The 15,952-nt window shown below is 38.2% G+C and overlaps 1 protein-coding gene across 5 annotated transcripts in view; it reads left to right on the plus strand.

The window, feature by feature from the left end:
* TTC1 (tetratricopeptide repeat domain 1) overlaps positions 1–15,952 on the plus strand; it is a 50,415-nt gene that overhangs the window by 6,112 nt on the left and 28,351 nt on the right. For all 5 annotated transcript variants that reach the window (XR_012505726.1, XR_012505727.1, XM_010950309.3 and 2 more), the window contains exon 3: positions 15,076–15,136. Coding sequence is in view for 3 of the 5 variants with exons in the window: in XM_010950309.3 (XP_010948611.1) it covers positions 15,076–15,136 (61 nt within the window). In the remaining 2 variants the exon portion in view is untranslated. The remainder of the gene's footprint in view (positions 1–15,075; positions 15,137–15,952) is intronic.

Consider the following 15,952-nt stretch of genomic DNA (forward strand, 5'->3'; position numbering starts at 1 on the left):
GGTAGCAGATGAGGATTATTGCTGTAATAATGTTGTGATACAAAGATGCTTGTAGTTTTTGTTGGTGTATAGTTGCTCACAGTATCCTCTTAGATGCTTATAGTTTGGGGACATACAGAATATACTGCACTGTGGGCTGCTTGCCAAAGTGGAGCTCTGAGGCCACACGCATAAGTTCTCTCGGTTCTTGTGCACACGCTGAAGTTTGAGGACCACTGTCATAGGGCCTTGTGCACAGTCTTCCTTCAGTAACTGAATAAGGTTATCTCTTCCCTGAGGGCCAGTAATTGGTCTTACAAGTTACAGAAATCTTGTCTCATTCATTTATTCAGGAAATGTTTGAGTTTCTTCCACATGCCAGGCATTGTTTGAGGCACTTAGGAATACAGTGGTGAAGAAGACGGGATTTCTCATCTCTCATAGGTATATTCTAATTGGGAGGTATGGGGTAAAATGATAAGATGAAGTGATGGAAGGGGTGGGAGTCGGAAGGATCAGGAGGACCATTTTAAACTGATTGGTCGGGAAGGACTTGTCTGGGGAGGTGGCATTTCTGCAAAGACTTGGAGGGAAAAAGGAGTCAAATGTGTGAGGATCTGAGAGGGAAGTGTTCCTTACAAGGGGAGCAGTTAGTCTAAAGGCCCTAAGGTAGCTACAAGCTTGGTGTATTCTTGGCCTACAGGGAGTGGAGGGGCCAGTAGCTGGAGCATAGTGATTATGGAAGAGAGTAGGGCGATGTAATAGGAGGGTCTGATGATGGACCACTTTGTGAGCCATGGGAAGGAATTTGAAGTTTCTTCCAAGTGCAGTAGGAAACAGATGGGTAATTTTAAGCCAGAGTAGAGATGGAATAAAATATTTACATTTTATTGAGTTTTCTGGTTGTGGGGCAGAGAATGAAGGTTGTGGGGCAGGGGTGGTGCAGAGCATTGAGACCAATTAGGGCCTAATCCGGTATCCTGGGCAAAGATGATAGTAGCTTGAACTGTGGATCAAGTGAAGAGAAATGAATGATTTCGGATATATTCTGGAGGTGGAGTTGACATACTGGTGGATTCAATTGGGAGGGCTGGTGTGAGAAATTAGCTTGATTCCTTGGCTTCACGTACTGGGTAGATGGTGATGCCCTTTATGAATACAGAGAAGATGGAGGGGCTTTGAGTACTTCGGGGATGTGGTGATTTAATTCTTGCCTGCATATGAAAAAGATTTGTAAGGCCAAATGGAAATTTTGTTATTTTGATGGGTTTGCTCCCTGGTGCCAGTTGTTTGCACACAGCATTCATTTACAAATAGATACATACATAGATCCATTTAAGCAAGGGATATAGAAGTCTGTTGCTTGGTGAACTTGGACTCAGAGCACATAGTTAATGGGATTTTAAAACATTTTCCTTGGGTTCTGAAACTGAAAAGGATTGGTCTTTCCTTTAACACTGTTTAACCTCCAGCCAAGAGCCACCATTGAAGTACTGGTTTAGAACCGAAGTTCTCTTATCAAGTCTTCCCTAGTTCTCTCATTTTTCTTAAATCCCACATTTCTTGATCCTTTTGATTTCCATGTTTCTGCTACCTCACTGCATTATTTCCATAATCATATCAGTGTAACAGTGGGCATGTTTGCAGGGAACAATTCTCTTGTTGCTTCTAGAAAGTTTTCAGTAACTTTTCTGTAGTGGCCTGCATATTCTTATAATTAACTTCATGAGAAAACCCTCTCTGATTTGTTGTTTACCTTTTATTTCCTTTCTAATGGGCATCCTTTTGAACTAAGGTTCCCATATTTACTAATTTCTTAAAAGAGTTTTAACAGTATTGGGTTTAAAATGAATGCTTCTGACAAGGAATTAAATAAAATCCTAGAATTTAACAGCTGGAAGGGCCTTAGATTTCTGATGCTGAGTTTAAACCAGGGAGGTAAGGGTTGTTTACTCTAAAACATTTGGGAGTTATTTGCTGATGATATGGTTAAAGTAGCATTCAGTGTTTCCTGTGTTTATTAAGGAAGATCTCTTTGTGTAGATCAGTGGTTCTCAAACTTTATTGTGGCTAAGAATCACAGGAAACTTACCGTACAAATCCCTGGGAAGTGTCTGATACCACAGACTTGTGAAGTGGCAGCCAGAAATCTGCTTTGTTAACAAGTATCTCCAGGTCATTTTTTTTTTTTTCATTGAAGTGTAGTTGATTCTAAAATACTGTGTTAGTTTCAGGTACAGCATAGTGATTCAGCTATTTTTTTTTTCCTGATTATATTCCATTATAGGTTATTGCAAGATATTGACTATAATTCCCTATACTCTGCAGTAAATCCTTGTTGCTTATCTCCCAGGTCATTTTGGTGTGGGTAGAACTGTGGCCGCAATTTGGGAAACAGACAGCTAGACTGACACAGGTGACTAAGCTCCCGAAACAAGAAGTATTGGCTAACCAGTGTACTGACTGCATCCAGCATCAAAAGATGAGCTTACTAACGGGATGTTTTCTTTTACCGTGATCTGTGCTTAAGGTCAGAAAAAGAAAAAAATGACTTTTGGGGCAGAATTTAAACAGTACCAAAATAAGGAAATTTATTTCTATTAAATTGAGTTTTGGAAAATGGAATTTTCTGAGTTAAGAAACAAAGTATTTCCATGATCAGTTATCTTTCCTCAGAATGATAAGATTTAGTGAGAGTCAGGTTCTGGCTACAGCTTAAATCTAGAGCTCCACCCTCCCAGCTCCAAGCCAACTTCTGAAAAAAGTGACTCGTGGAAAGAGTGAATATGTCTGTATGTATAAAGCAAATGATGTCTGATTTGAAAGAAAACAAAACTGAAGCTTTGGTTCCCTTTTTAATGGTAATTCCCTTCAGAATCATTTGTATGACTGGTGTCTCTAACCCTTTCGGTGTGTAGTTTTCTTAGCACACCTAGGTAGGACTGAAGCAGAAAGTTTTGTTGGATGTGCTTCCATTTTTCAGCCCTTTAGCAAGTAATGCAGTTTTTCAAAATCCTCCTTTTTACTCAGATGTGATTGAGTTCTGCCTGCTGTGCTTGACTTAAAAGTTTGTGCTGTTTTATATTGTCGCAATTACTTTACGAAGCTGCAGGGGGAAGCAGAGAGCTACTGATAGATTTACAATATGGAGATTAACTTGGTGATGTGAACCTCTTGGTTTTCTCCTGTTGTCTGTTAAACACATGCTTACTATAGAATTATTTAATTAAGATTTTTTTTTAATTTACTTAATGCAAGTTTGTATCATTTAACAATGAAAGAAGGGTCATACAGTTGTAAGCTCCAAGTCAAGTGTGTTTATGTTGTGTTCACTGACCTAAAGTATAGGGAATGTCCCTGGCCAGCTGTTGCACTGAGAGGGTCAGGGTCTTTGGTGGTGAGTGGTTTTTTATGATTAGTAAGGGAATGAAGGAGCACCTTCTGACACTTTTACCAAGTTACAGCAGTATTTAAAGTTGTTTCAGTTGGAGTTCTCTAGAATTTTGAGTCATAGTTAGAAAGCCATTCTCCACATTGAGGTCAAAGAGGTATTCACCTGTTTTCTTCTAGTACTTACATGGTTTCACTTTTTACATTTAGGTCTGCAATCCTCTTGGAGTGTGTTTTTGTGTATGGTGTGACATAGCAATCTAATTTTTTCTTCTTCCAAATGACTGCAATTTATCCCAGCACCATTTGTAACAGTCCATCTTTGCATCAATGATCTAGTGAAATTTTAGTATCAACTAAGACCAAATTTATATCCTTTCCCAAATGCTCATCTTCTTCCTGTTTTTCAGATTATCAGATATATATTTATAGTGGCATTATTTATCAAAACAAAGAACCTCATTTAGACAAGGTTGGATCACCAAAGATTTGAATGGTAATCAAATTTTTAAATAACTGGAGAACTGTTTAGTTTAAAAGTACAGAAGCATGCTGTTGAGATGGTTTTCTGCGGTATAATATTTCAGTTTCATCTTTAAGAGTACATTTCCTCCATGTGATGGGGGAACTTCTGCATTTTACTCTATAATCCAAGAAATTAATTTCCTGGAAAATAGAGTAAAATAAAAGACCTTGAGCATCCCTGTATTTGTGAGGGCAAAGAGTAGGTTTTAAACACTTGCAAATTGAATTCATACACCTGCAGGGAACCCATTTTGCTAACTCAGTGGAAAATGGCCTTGGATTAACTGTAGAATAAAAACCCAAGAACTGTGATGCAAGTCCCTGATTCAGTGAGGTAGAGGTTATTTTTAACGTAGGTCTCAAAATGACTATGGATCAGATCTCTGGGACTCAGTGACATGTTCTGGAGGAGTGTCATCCTCTTTTCAAGTGCCCTAATTCTTGGTAGCAAGGGAATTTAAAAAATGACGTTTTCTTTAAGACCGAAGCATATGAGCTCTGTGCTTACTACCTTTTTACAGGAGTTCCTGTGTCTTGCTCACTTACTTCTTCCTGCAAACAATTCTTTATTTCCATACCTGTGGAAGACAATATAGTCTTGCGATTAAGAGCATGAAAGGTTAGACAACTCTGTCCCAGCTTGGTGCGAAATGGGATAATAATAGTACCTATCTCACAAAGTTATTGTGAGGATTAAATGACTAGCACATAAAAGCAATCAGAGAGTGTTAGTTATAACTAAGTCAGAAATCAACACTGAGTGTAGACTGCGAAATGCTTAGGGGTCTGGAACCTTGAAGATCTCTTGAGAGTCAGTTCTGGACACATTTTTTCCCCAACGTGGTAAGCATAAATGGATATTACAATTTTTTGGAAGCGTACTAACCTCAGTCAGTTATCTATAAATTATCCTTCAAGTTAATTCATGGACAGTAGATTGAGTGCTTGGGGATATGGGGTTGGGGTGCGAGAGAGGGTGTTACAGATTTGGAAGGGGCACATGGGAAACTTCTGAGGTTCTGGCAGTTTGTTCTCTTTCTTAATCTTAGTAATTATATGGATGTATATTTTACAGCAATGTGTTAGGCTATACTTTGTTTTGTGTATATTTCTCCATATTTATTCCTATCAGTTTCTGATAGTGAGATACTGAAATTTTTAACAATTGAATGGTGGATTATTTTTCTCCTTTGAATTCTTTTTCTGTATGTATTTTATAACTCTGCTGTTAGGTACATTTACATTTATTGCTGTTATGTTTTCTTGATTTATTGATTCCTTTATTATCATGAAATCATTCCTTTTTTGTCTCTAGTAATATTTCTTGTGTTAAAAACTTTTTTCTGATACTTCTATAGACATCAGTATAGACTAAATGTTTTCATCCCCCCCCCGAATTTGTATCTTAAAAACTAACTCCCAATGTGATAGTATCAAGAGATGGAGCCTTTGGGAATAATTAGGTCATGAGGGTGGAACACTCATAAATGGGGTTAGTACCCTAATAAGAGACCAAAAAAACTTCCCTTGGCCGTTCTGTCATGTGACGTTAAAGCAAGAAGACTCTTATGAGCCAGGAAGCAGGCCCTCACTAGACACTGAATCTGCCAGTGCCTTGATCTTGGACTTTCAGAACTGTTAGAAATAAATGTTGGTTATAAGCTACCCAATCTGTGGTACTTTTGTGGTAACAGCCCAAACTGACTAAGACAGCCACTCTCCTCTCGTATGGTGGTTATTTGCATGATACATATTTTCCATCCTTTTCCTTTCAACCTGTTTGTGTCTTTGAATCTAAAGTGTGTCTTATAGACAGCATATGGTTGAATCTTAAATCCAGTCTGACAGTCTCTGCCATTTGATTGGGGTGTTTAGTCCATTCACATTTAATGTGCTTATTGACATGGTTGAATTTATTACATCAGCCATATTGTCTTCCATATGTTCCATGTCTTTTTTATTCCTGTTTCTTTTATTGCCTTCTTTTGTGTTAGATAATTTTTTTAGTGAACCATTTTAACATTTCTAATTTTTCAACTGTTTCTTAGCTAAATTTTTTTAGTGGCTGCTGTATGGATTACATTATACATCTTATTACAGTCTATTTTAGTTTAATTTGATGTAATTCTAGGGGAAGATAGAAACTTTGCTTCAGTATAGCTCCATTTCCTCCCCATTCCTTTGTGCTACCATTGTCATAAACATTATATCAAAATATTTTGTAAACCCAATCATGTAGTGTTATAATTGTTATTTTATATAATCTTTGTTTGAAATTAAAAGAAGGGAGAAAATAATATATTTATAGAGCCTTTGATGTATTTACCATTTCTAATGCTGTTCATTTCTTCGTATAGATTTACCATCTGGTGTCATCTTTCAGTCCAAAGGACTTCCTTTAGTGTATCTTGTAAGGCAAGTTTGGTAGCAGTAAATTCTCCATCTTCATCTCTGAATGTCTTTATTTTGCCTTCATTTTGCAGTATGGTTTTGCTAAATATCTACTTCTTGGTTGACGGTCTGTTTTTCTTTCACCATTTTGAATATGTCATTACACAGCCCCTGACCTTCATTGTTTTTGGTAAGAAACTAGATATTAATAGTTCTGTTGTTCCATTATACATGGTAAGTTTTTTTTTAACTTTTTTTATTGAGTTATAGTCATTTTACAATGTTGTGTCAAATTCCAGTGTAGAGTGCAATTTACATACATTCATTGTCACATTCTTTTTCACTGAGAGCTACCACAAGATCTTGTATATATATTTCCCTGTGCTATACAGTATAATCTTGTTTCCTGATAAGTTGTCTTTATCTTGTTGCTTTCAGATTTTCTCTTTGTCTTTGAACAGTTTGACTCTGGTGTCTCTAGATTTGGATCTATGTGTTTGGGTTCACTGAGTTTCTTGGATCTGTCAGTTAACATTTTTTATCACAATTTTAAGATTTTCTGTCATTATTTTTTCAAATATTTTTTCTCTTTCTCTTCTTCTGGGACACTCATCCCATATATTGTAAAGGGTCTGTTCATTTTTTTTCCATCTTTTTTCTGCTCTTTGTTCTTCACATTGGTTGTCTGTTGCTCTAACTTCAAGTTTACTTATTTCTCATGCCAATTTGAATATGCTGTTGAGCCTGTCTATGAATTTTTCATTTCAGTTAGTGAACTTTTCAACTTTTTAAATTTTGTTTTTCCTTTTAGATAATATGTGTCCCTTTTTTGTGGTTCTCTGTTTTTTAATCATCGTCTTCATGCTCTCATTTAAGCCTTTAAAGACATTGCTTTTAGTTCTTTCAACAAATTTAGTCACTTTTGAGTCTGTTAGATCTCATATCTGTGTTTACTCAGGTGTTTCTATTGACCACTTTTTTTTTTTCTGATTATGGGTGAACTATTCCTGTCTCTTTGCATGTCTTATAATTTTTTGTTGAAACTGAGCATATTAAGTAATATTGTAGCAGCTCTGACCTCCACCCCATGCTCACCCCCCAGATAGTTTCTGTTGCTGTTTTGCCTGTCTGCTCCTTTGTTTAGTAATTTACCTGTATTGGAGTTCGAGTTTTTTGAGCTTGAGCCGGCCATTCTCCTTGCTTGGCCTTGTAATAAATCTTTCTCTGCTCTAAAAAAATGTTGTTGTTGTTGTTGTTGTTGTTGTTGTTGTTGTTGTTGTTGTTGTTATTTGCCTGTACTTAAGCTGTGCAATTCATTTCCTCTGGGATATGTGGCCACTGATGGCTCTGCTCAGTTGGGTTTTGTTTTTGTTCTTGTTTTTATTTTTAAGTCTGGCTTTCTTGGGGTTGCTTCTGTTTCTGCACAACTTAGTGGTCATCCAGTAACTGGTCAGAGATTTATGTTCGAATACTTCAAATCGATAAGGCTCCTACCTCCTGTCAGTGGATCTGTGTGTGGGTGTAAAAGTATATTCCAAGTTCAGATAGTTTTCAAGTCTGCCCCAACTGAACCCTCTTGTGTCTCCCCTGCACACAGCCTCCTGATAGAACAGGATGTGTTGAATAATTTCAGTCTTCTCCATCCTTTCCAAGTGTGCACAAGAACTCCAGTCAGCCCAGGAAATTTGAAGAGCTTAGCAAGTGCCTCGATGACTGTCTCTTTTTATATCTCCCTGTTACATAGTTCTGTCTAGTCCATGGGTCCGTTACTTGCCCAACCAGGGCCTCAGCCACAGATTAGTAGAACCCCTGACCGTCCCCATTTGCTTGCCACTCAGATTGCAGCACCCCTGGGCATGGGTTATTTCACCCTCTTAGAATCAAGTCAGCCTCGTCCAGCCGTGAACCCGCTGGTTATTCACAGCCTGCCTTGCTGGGTTAGAATTACAGCATTGAATGGTGAGAAGAAGCGGTCTCTAGCAAGTACGCCACAGATTTCCATGGTTATCTCCTCATGCTCAGTAGTTTTTCATGAATAACGATAACTCACTTTTTTATAAACCTTTAGTCAGTTTCCAGGACTCTGAAATAGTTGTTTTTGATCTTTTTGTCCAGCTTCATAGTGGCTTTTAGGTTAGAGGATTTGGCAGCCTCCTCATTTAGCCACATCAGAAGTCCCACCTAGTATTGAGTTTTGAACTGTGTAAATATTCTACATGTTCAGATATTTAAATTAGAGAGGATAAGGAAAATTAAGCCTTAAAATGGATTACAGACAGAAAAAAATTAATGGATCTGTTATCAGATTGATTCCATATTAACATAACTGTATCCAATTGATTACATAGAGAAGATAATTCCAGTAACTTCGGACATAGTACTCTGGCTGTACACCCTTAGTAGGTTATATTGTAAAGTCAGAAAGAACTGCAGTAAAATCTTGAACTTTACATTGTAGGTTATAGGTAGTGATATTCATGTAGTAATTTTGAAACCTTTTTGTTTATTATAGAATAGAGCAAAGGAGAAAATATATTGCCATGCCTGGGAACCAGTTTTTACTGTGGGAGTTGGCGTGGTTTTCACTTTCATGAATACGTATATACAAGATTTGACTTGTATGTTATTTTCTGACTTCTGTGGTTTTTGTTTTGCTTTGCTTTGTTTTTTTTTTTTTTTAAGATGTATTTCCACGGATATCTTCACTGAGAGGGCCTAAAACCAGTGACTCCTTAGTAACAGTGAACATACTGGCACCTAGACCTTGGTTTCTAAATACCATTCCCCACTGAAAGAATCCAGGACTCCTTGGAGAAAGCTGACTCCAGGTCCAAGGAAAGCAGAGTAGAAAGTATTGCACCTGAAATATAACGTACACCTGTAGCAAAGCCCACCCTTAGTGGGACAGATCCAGGCAAAGGTTTATGCAGATCCTGGAAGTGAGCTGAGCAGACTTAGGCAGGAAATCTGGAGCACAGTCTAAAAGGGCCCCATGGGAGGAAGGGTGCAGTCAGAAGAGGACCTTGACGGGGCCCTCTTGCCCAGGGATGTGCAGTGTTCTTCAACCCAGAAAACCATTTAAGCGTTAGGTAACGTTCCAGACTTTCTGCAGTGCTTTTTTATTCTCTTATAATTTTAAAAAATACTCTGTGAGGTGGAATTGAATTGCCAAATTAGAGGCATTACGTTCAGTCTGTGTTCAGAGGAAGATCATGTGGGGAAGGAAGTGAAAGGTACTCCTGGGGAGGAGATAAGGTTTGTGCCAGACTTTGAAAACAGGAAAATGTGCTTTGGGCAATTGGAAGGAAAATGTAGGGGGAAACAAAGGCATTCCAAGGTGGGTGGATAAGCAAAAGAATGAAATGAAGAATAAAAGATGGGAAGATCGGACTGTCTGGAAGAGAGGACTTGTGTAGTCCTGGGAGATAAGGTTGAGTGGGTTGGAATAGAAGTTTGTTGTGAAGAATAAGAGATTTCTGAATCTTGATTTCTGTTACCTGTAAAATAGGTCAATACCTCCCTCCTACTTCTCAGAATTGTCTTGAAAAGCAAATGAGCTAATGTATGTGATCACAGATTTTAAGTAGTGGAGTGCTATCCTGATATAGGTTATATACTGCTTTGACTACCAGGCTGAGAAGTTTGTGGTCGTAGTAATTATTGAAATAAACTCCATTCATCAACGGCATTGTCTGCTTAGGGTTTTCCTTGACAATTCCTGTGACGATTTACAGTGCAGAGTAATGTCGCTATTCCCCACCCCCCACCCCCGAGTTTTCAGTGACTGGGAGAAATACTGAGTAAAGAGGCCTGTAACATTTCTTTGGCTCCCATTCTTATGAAAATATAATTCTGGAACAGATGTTTCCCAGTGAGGCCTCTCTAGAATGTGTTAAAAAGGCATTGTGGAGGCGTGCGAGAGGACTCCTAACCAAGTTAGACCAGAACCTGAAAGATTTGCACCTGAGAATGCAGCAGAATCCCAGCACTGCCAGTTCATTTATGTGTGAATGCTCCTGGCACTCAGCGTGCTAAGTCAGACCTAACGCACTGTAAAATCTGTCCTTGGATTCCAATAACATTACACAGGATGTGTGCCATCCTTTGGAAAAAAGGGATGTTCCAGCAGCAGAATAAATCCTAGTCTTTGTACTGGGATCAAGTTAGTCTCTTGGCACCGCTGAGAGAGTGCAGCTTTCTCTTCAGAGTGCTATTTTTAGCTGTTTCCTAGGAGATGGTCAGCATGATATTGATAATTGCATTAATCCTCAGTTTATACAGTCTGTGGAAGCAGCAACTCTTTTCCATTGTTTACTGCTCACTGGGTCACTGAGTTGTGATTTATCAGTTGAAAGAATAAAATGCCTTCCTTAGAATAATTGGCCTTTGAAATCCGTTCTGGAGCGTATCTCTCTGCTCATTCAGCTTTTAGGCCAACTTACAAGGGCACCGTGAGCTTTTCTCGGGCTGCCTGCTCAGGCTGGCTCTTATCAGTAATTCCTTCTGGGTGTACCTTGGATCTAGGCTTTTCCCATTGGGATCTTAATGTTCTAAATTTACCAAATGATGATTAAACTCTTAACACACACACACACACACACACACACACACACACACACACACACACACACTCTCTCTCACTCTCTCTCTCTCTCTCTCTCTCTCTCTCTCTCACACTCTCATGCACACTCACTCACTCAACACTCACTCACACTCTCACACTTCACAAGAGCCTGGTCTGACAGTCTAAGTGACTCATTCATGTTCATAGAACATTCCTGATAAGTTGGCACTGGAGAACAGATTATAGATCAGAAAGTAGCTTGAAACTAGAGTTAAAGCAGAGAGATTGAAAATTGTTAATGGGTGGACATTAAACTAATAACTTGATGAGTTGCTCTTCTCTAAAGAATTTTTATTTTTGATGTAACTGTTTTTAAAAAATATATTACAGACCTTTCAGACCTGTGATGCATTTATTCATGTGATCATATAATTTTCTCTTTTAACTTATCAACATGCTACCTTGCATTAATATATTTTCTAATGTGAAACCAACTTTTCATTTACAACTTTATTAGCCAGTGACATATGCAGGGGGCTGTTTTTGTGTGAATTTAAAATTGATCGAATGAATTTGCTAATATAGGGTTTTGGTTTTACCCTAATTGAAATCATTTTAAAACTTTTTTAATTAAAACATTTTTTCATACCTCTTTATCCATTTCTCCTGCCCCCACCCAAGCCCTGACCTATGAACTTAGTGGGGTTTTTGTTTGGATTTGTTGTTTTGTTTAGACTACACGTATAAAAGAGAGCATATGGTGTTTGTCTTTCTCTGGCTTACTTCACTTAGCACAATGCCCTTGAGATCCATCCATGTTGTCGCAAATGGTAAGATTTCATTCTTTGTTATTGTTGAATCATATTCCATTGTCTACATATACCACAGTTTCTTTATCCATTCATCCATTGATGGACACTTAGGTTGTTTCTGTATCTTGCCTGTTGTCAATAACGCTGCAGTGAACATGGAGGGGCAGATATCTTTTTGAGTTAGTGTTTTCATTTTCTTCAGATAAATACCCGGGAGTGGAATTGCTGGATCATATGATGGTTCTATTTTTAATTTTTTGAGGAACCTCCATACTGTTTTCCATAGTGGCTGCACCAATTTACATTCCCACCAACATTTCACAAGGGTTTTCTTTTCTCCACATTCTTGCCAACAGTTATTTCTTGTCTTATCAATAATTGCTATTCTGACAAGTGTGACGTGATACCTCATTGTAGTTGTGGTTTGCATTTCCTTGACGATTAATGATGTTGAACATCTTTTCATGTACCTGTTGGCCACGTATGTCTTCATGTCTTCTTTGGGAAAATGTCTATTAGATCTTCTGCCCATTTTATGTAAGGTTGAGGGTTTCTTGCTATTAAGTTGTATGAGCTCTTTATGTAGTTTGGCTATTAACCCCTTATCAGATAGATGCTTTGCAAATATTTTCGTCCATTCATTTTGTTGATGGTTTCCTTTGCTGTGCTGAAGCTTTTCAGTTTGGTGTAGTCCTACTTGTTTATTTTTGCTTTTGGTGTCAGATTCAGAAAATCATCACCAAGACCTGTATCAAGGAGCTTACTGCCTTTGTTTTCTTCTAGGAGTTCTGTGGTTTCAAGTCTTATTATGTTCAAGTCTTTGATCCATTTTGAGTTTGTTTTTGTGTATGTTATAACATAGTGGTCCATTTTCATTCTTTTACATGTGGCTATCCAGTTTTCCCAGGACCATTTATTGAAGAGACTGTTCTTTCCCCATTGTATATTCTTGGCTCCTTTGTCATAAATTAATTGACCATATATATGTGGGTTTATTTCTGGGCTCCCTGTTCTGTTCCATTGATCAATGTGTTTTTATGCCAATACCATACTGTTTTTTAATTACTGTAGCTTTGTAATGTAGTTTGAAATCAAGGAGCATGATGCCTCCAGCTTTGTTCTCCCTTGTCAAGTTTGCTTTGTCTGTTTGGAGTTGAAATAATTTTTAACAGGATTTGTTCTGGAGTTTTCTTGGCTTCCAGCATCCAATCCCCCCTCCTGTGTGGAGGAATTCCCTTGTGCTGTAATCTTGCTGAGTGGCAGCCGCCCATGTCCCTCACTCCAGTCTCTGACTGCCGAGTCATGTCACCTACACTTGGCTCATTGGATGCTTCTGACCAAAACTTTAAATCTGGATAGGGCAAAGAAAAGGGAGTGGTTAGAATTTATTGGCTGCTATTACAGCCCTGTCTTGACCAGTCTCTTCCACTGGAAGGCACTTAGTGTTTTCTTGCGTCTTGACTTAACAGAGCTGCCTCGAGTCCTGCCTGTTCTCTAAACCTATAATTTAGGTCTCCATTGATTGTGTGAGCCCCACAGTAGCATTCCAGTAAATACGCCCTTCAAAAATTTTATTTGCCTGAGATAGTCTTTTTGCTTGCATCCAGAAATCCTGACCAATACAACAGAGGACCATTACAACCCAAGCACCTCTCTCTTGGGTAGTACTAGGGAAATGTGGCCTGATTTTAATATTTTGATTGCCATCACCACCACCCATTTTATTTTTTCTGTATTCCCTTAGAGTAGCCTCTCCTTAAGCCAAAAGAAAAATACCGTATGATATCACTCATATGTGGAATCTTAAAAAAAAAAAAAAGACAAATGAACTTATATATAAAACAGAAACAGACTCACAGACATAGAAAACAAACTTACGGTTATTGGTGGGGAAGAGGGTGGGAAGGAATAAATTGGGAGTTCGAGATTTGCAGATACTGACTGGTATATATAAAATAGATAAGCAAGTTTATGCTGTACAGCACAGGGAACTATATTTGATATCTTGTAGTAGCTCATGGTGAAAAAGAATATGAAAATGAATGTTATGTATATTCACGTGTGACTGAAGCAATGTGCTGTACACCAGAAATTGACAACATTGAAAACTGACTATACCTCAGTAAAAAAAAGAGTAGCCCTTCTTTAGATATGTTGTATCTTAAAATGAATTATTTTATCTGTTGAACATCTGGCACATAATAGATACCATAAAAATTAGATTCAGTTTATACCTACCTTTTAGTTTCTTTGTTGAGATTCATCAAGTGCTCTATTTCATCCTAGAGGATAATAATAAGGTATTTGGAAAGTACCATGGTCTCAACAGCTCACTTACAAACTTTGTCCAGAGACATAATATTTTTAGTTTGGTTCCTAATCTTGGAAGTACCAATTGTTTAGGCTCCCAGCTTGTACTGCGGATGAGAAAGCCTGTTAAGTGTATTTCCTCCCTTTGAAGCTTTTATTTAGTCAGAAACTTAAAGAATGAAGGAAGAGATTTTTGGAGTTTTCTTTCTTTGTTTGTTTTAATGCTGTCAAAAGTGGCAGGCAGACACTTGTGCCAGTTCTGCTGGTGCTGACCACGTTGTTAAGATGTTCGGGGCTGAAAGCACAAAGGGATCTGCACGTGTCGTCTTTGGTCTACAGAATGGCATTCACTCTCTCTTTGAGTTCAGTGAGTGCTTAGCCATCTGTGTGAATTTCTGACTTGTTAGTCTGACTTGTTAGAAGCAGCTAAGAAAAGAGATTTATCTGAATTTCTTCAAATTTCCCTGTGTTAGCCTGCTAACAGCATATGCTCTGACCCTGTGAATAAGACTCGTTTCCCCATAGTGCACTCTGCCAGCGCACTGTATGTCTCCTTCATGACACAAACTGTAGTTGTAGCTAAATAAGTATTAAGTTGCTTATTTTACAGAAATAATAGCCTATTATTTATTGAGCCCTTATTTGCCCATCAGTATATTGGGAGCTTTATATACATTGTCACATTAATTCATAAATCTATTAAAGCCTCAGTTTTTAGATGAAGAAACTAAGACTCAGAAAGATCTGGAACTTGTCCAAGATCATACGATTAATAAGTAGCAGATCTAGAATTTGAATTTGTAAGGGTAAGCATACCAGTGGGTATGTTGTTCAGTTTCATTTAGAGTAAACAGAAATTACCATTCTGTGCAAAAGCTAGAAACAGAAAACCTAGGTTTTGTCTCTTAAACGTCAGGATGCAATTGATGATGAGCCAGATGGTTGTGTGTTTTTCTCTATATCTGTTTGAGATTTAATGAAACTGACCCAGTTCTCGAAAATCAGGCTGCTGCCTATGCAACGGGCTAACGTGTAGCGAAAGCTGACCTTTTGTTCACTGACAGTGATATTCTGAGAATTATGTCATTCTCTGATCTCTTTCAGAAAAGGAGAGAAGAGAGCACTAGACTAAAGGAGGAGGGAAATGAGCAGTTTAAGAAAGGAGGTAAGACACCTACTTGAGCACTGATGCTGGGCATCTTGAAGAAACACCAAAGAACGTTTGGAAACAGCTAGCAAACCTAAACTGCTGACAATGCCATGTTGCCTCCCAGCACCTTGGAATTCTGTTTTTTACCAGGTCCACATTTTCTCAGTGGACAGTGATCGGTTACCACGTGTCACTAGGCACAGGCGTAGTTTTTCTTTTCTATAATCTATTGCCTGTAAACCCAGAAATTAGGAGGAAAAACTCTTGAGCTGTTGCTTTGGAAAGCTCTCAGTTGGAATGTTAAAAGGCTGTTGGCCGCACTGCTGTCAAAGCAGGGCCCCCCTTCCTAACTTGCGGCAGTGCTGTAAAGACTGGCCGGTGGGTCCCCCACGGCCTGGGGAAGGGGTTCACTTAGGCTCTGGCTGCTTTTTCATGTGCCTCTTTCTGTGGCTGCCTTCAGTAGAGAGATGGCCTCCATGTCCTGCATTTCCTGTATTTGCTTAGAAAGAAGTTGGGTTCGTTTGAGGGAAGTAGTTGATCTTATGGTAGCTTTCTGTCATGTTTCAAGACTGTATATGCTTAGAAATCTGGGAGTAGTAACATTTTCCCCTACTTACTTTTAACTTAAAAAAAATTTTTTTTCCCTTATATCCTGGTTTAACAACCATCACTTCTTTTTTTTTAAGTGAACTAAATGGTTACAATTTCAAAAGCATGTTTCTTTGTATTTTAGTATTAAATATTTCAAACCTGAGAAGTGAGTAGGCAATTTTCTTTTAGTACCCTGACCATAATTCTGTGTATGGCAATGAATATATAAATTTATCACCA

Source organism: Camelus bactrianus, chromosome 3 (assembly GCF_048773025.1).
Source record: "Camelus bactrianus isolate YW-2024 breed Bactrian camel chromosome 3, ASM4877302v1, whole genome shotgun sequence".
NCBI lineage: Eukaryota > Metazoa > Chordata > Mammalia > Artiodactyla > Camelidae > Camelus > Camelus bactrianus.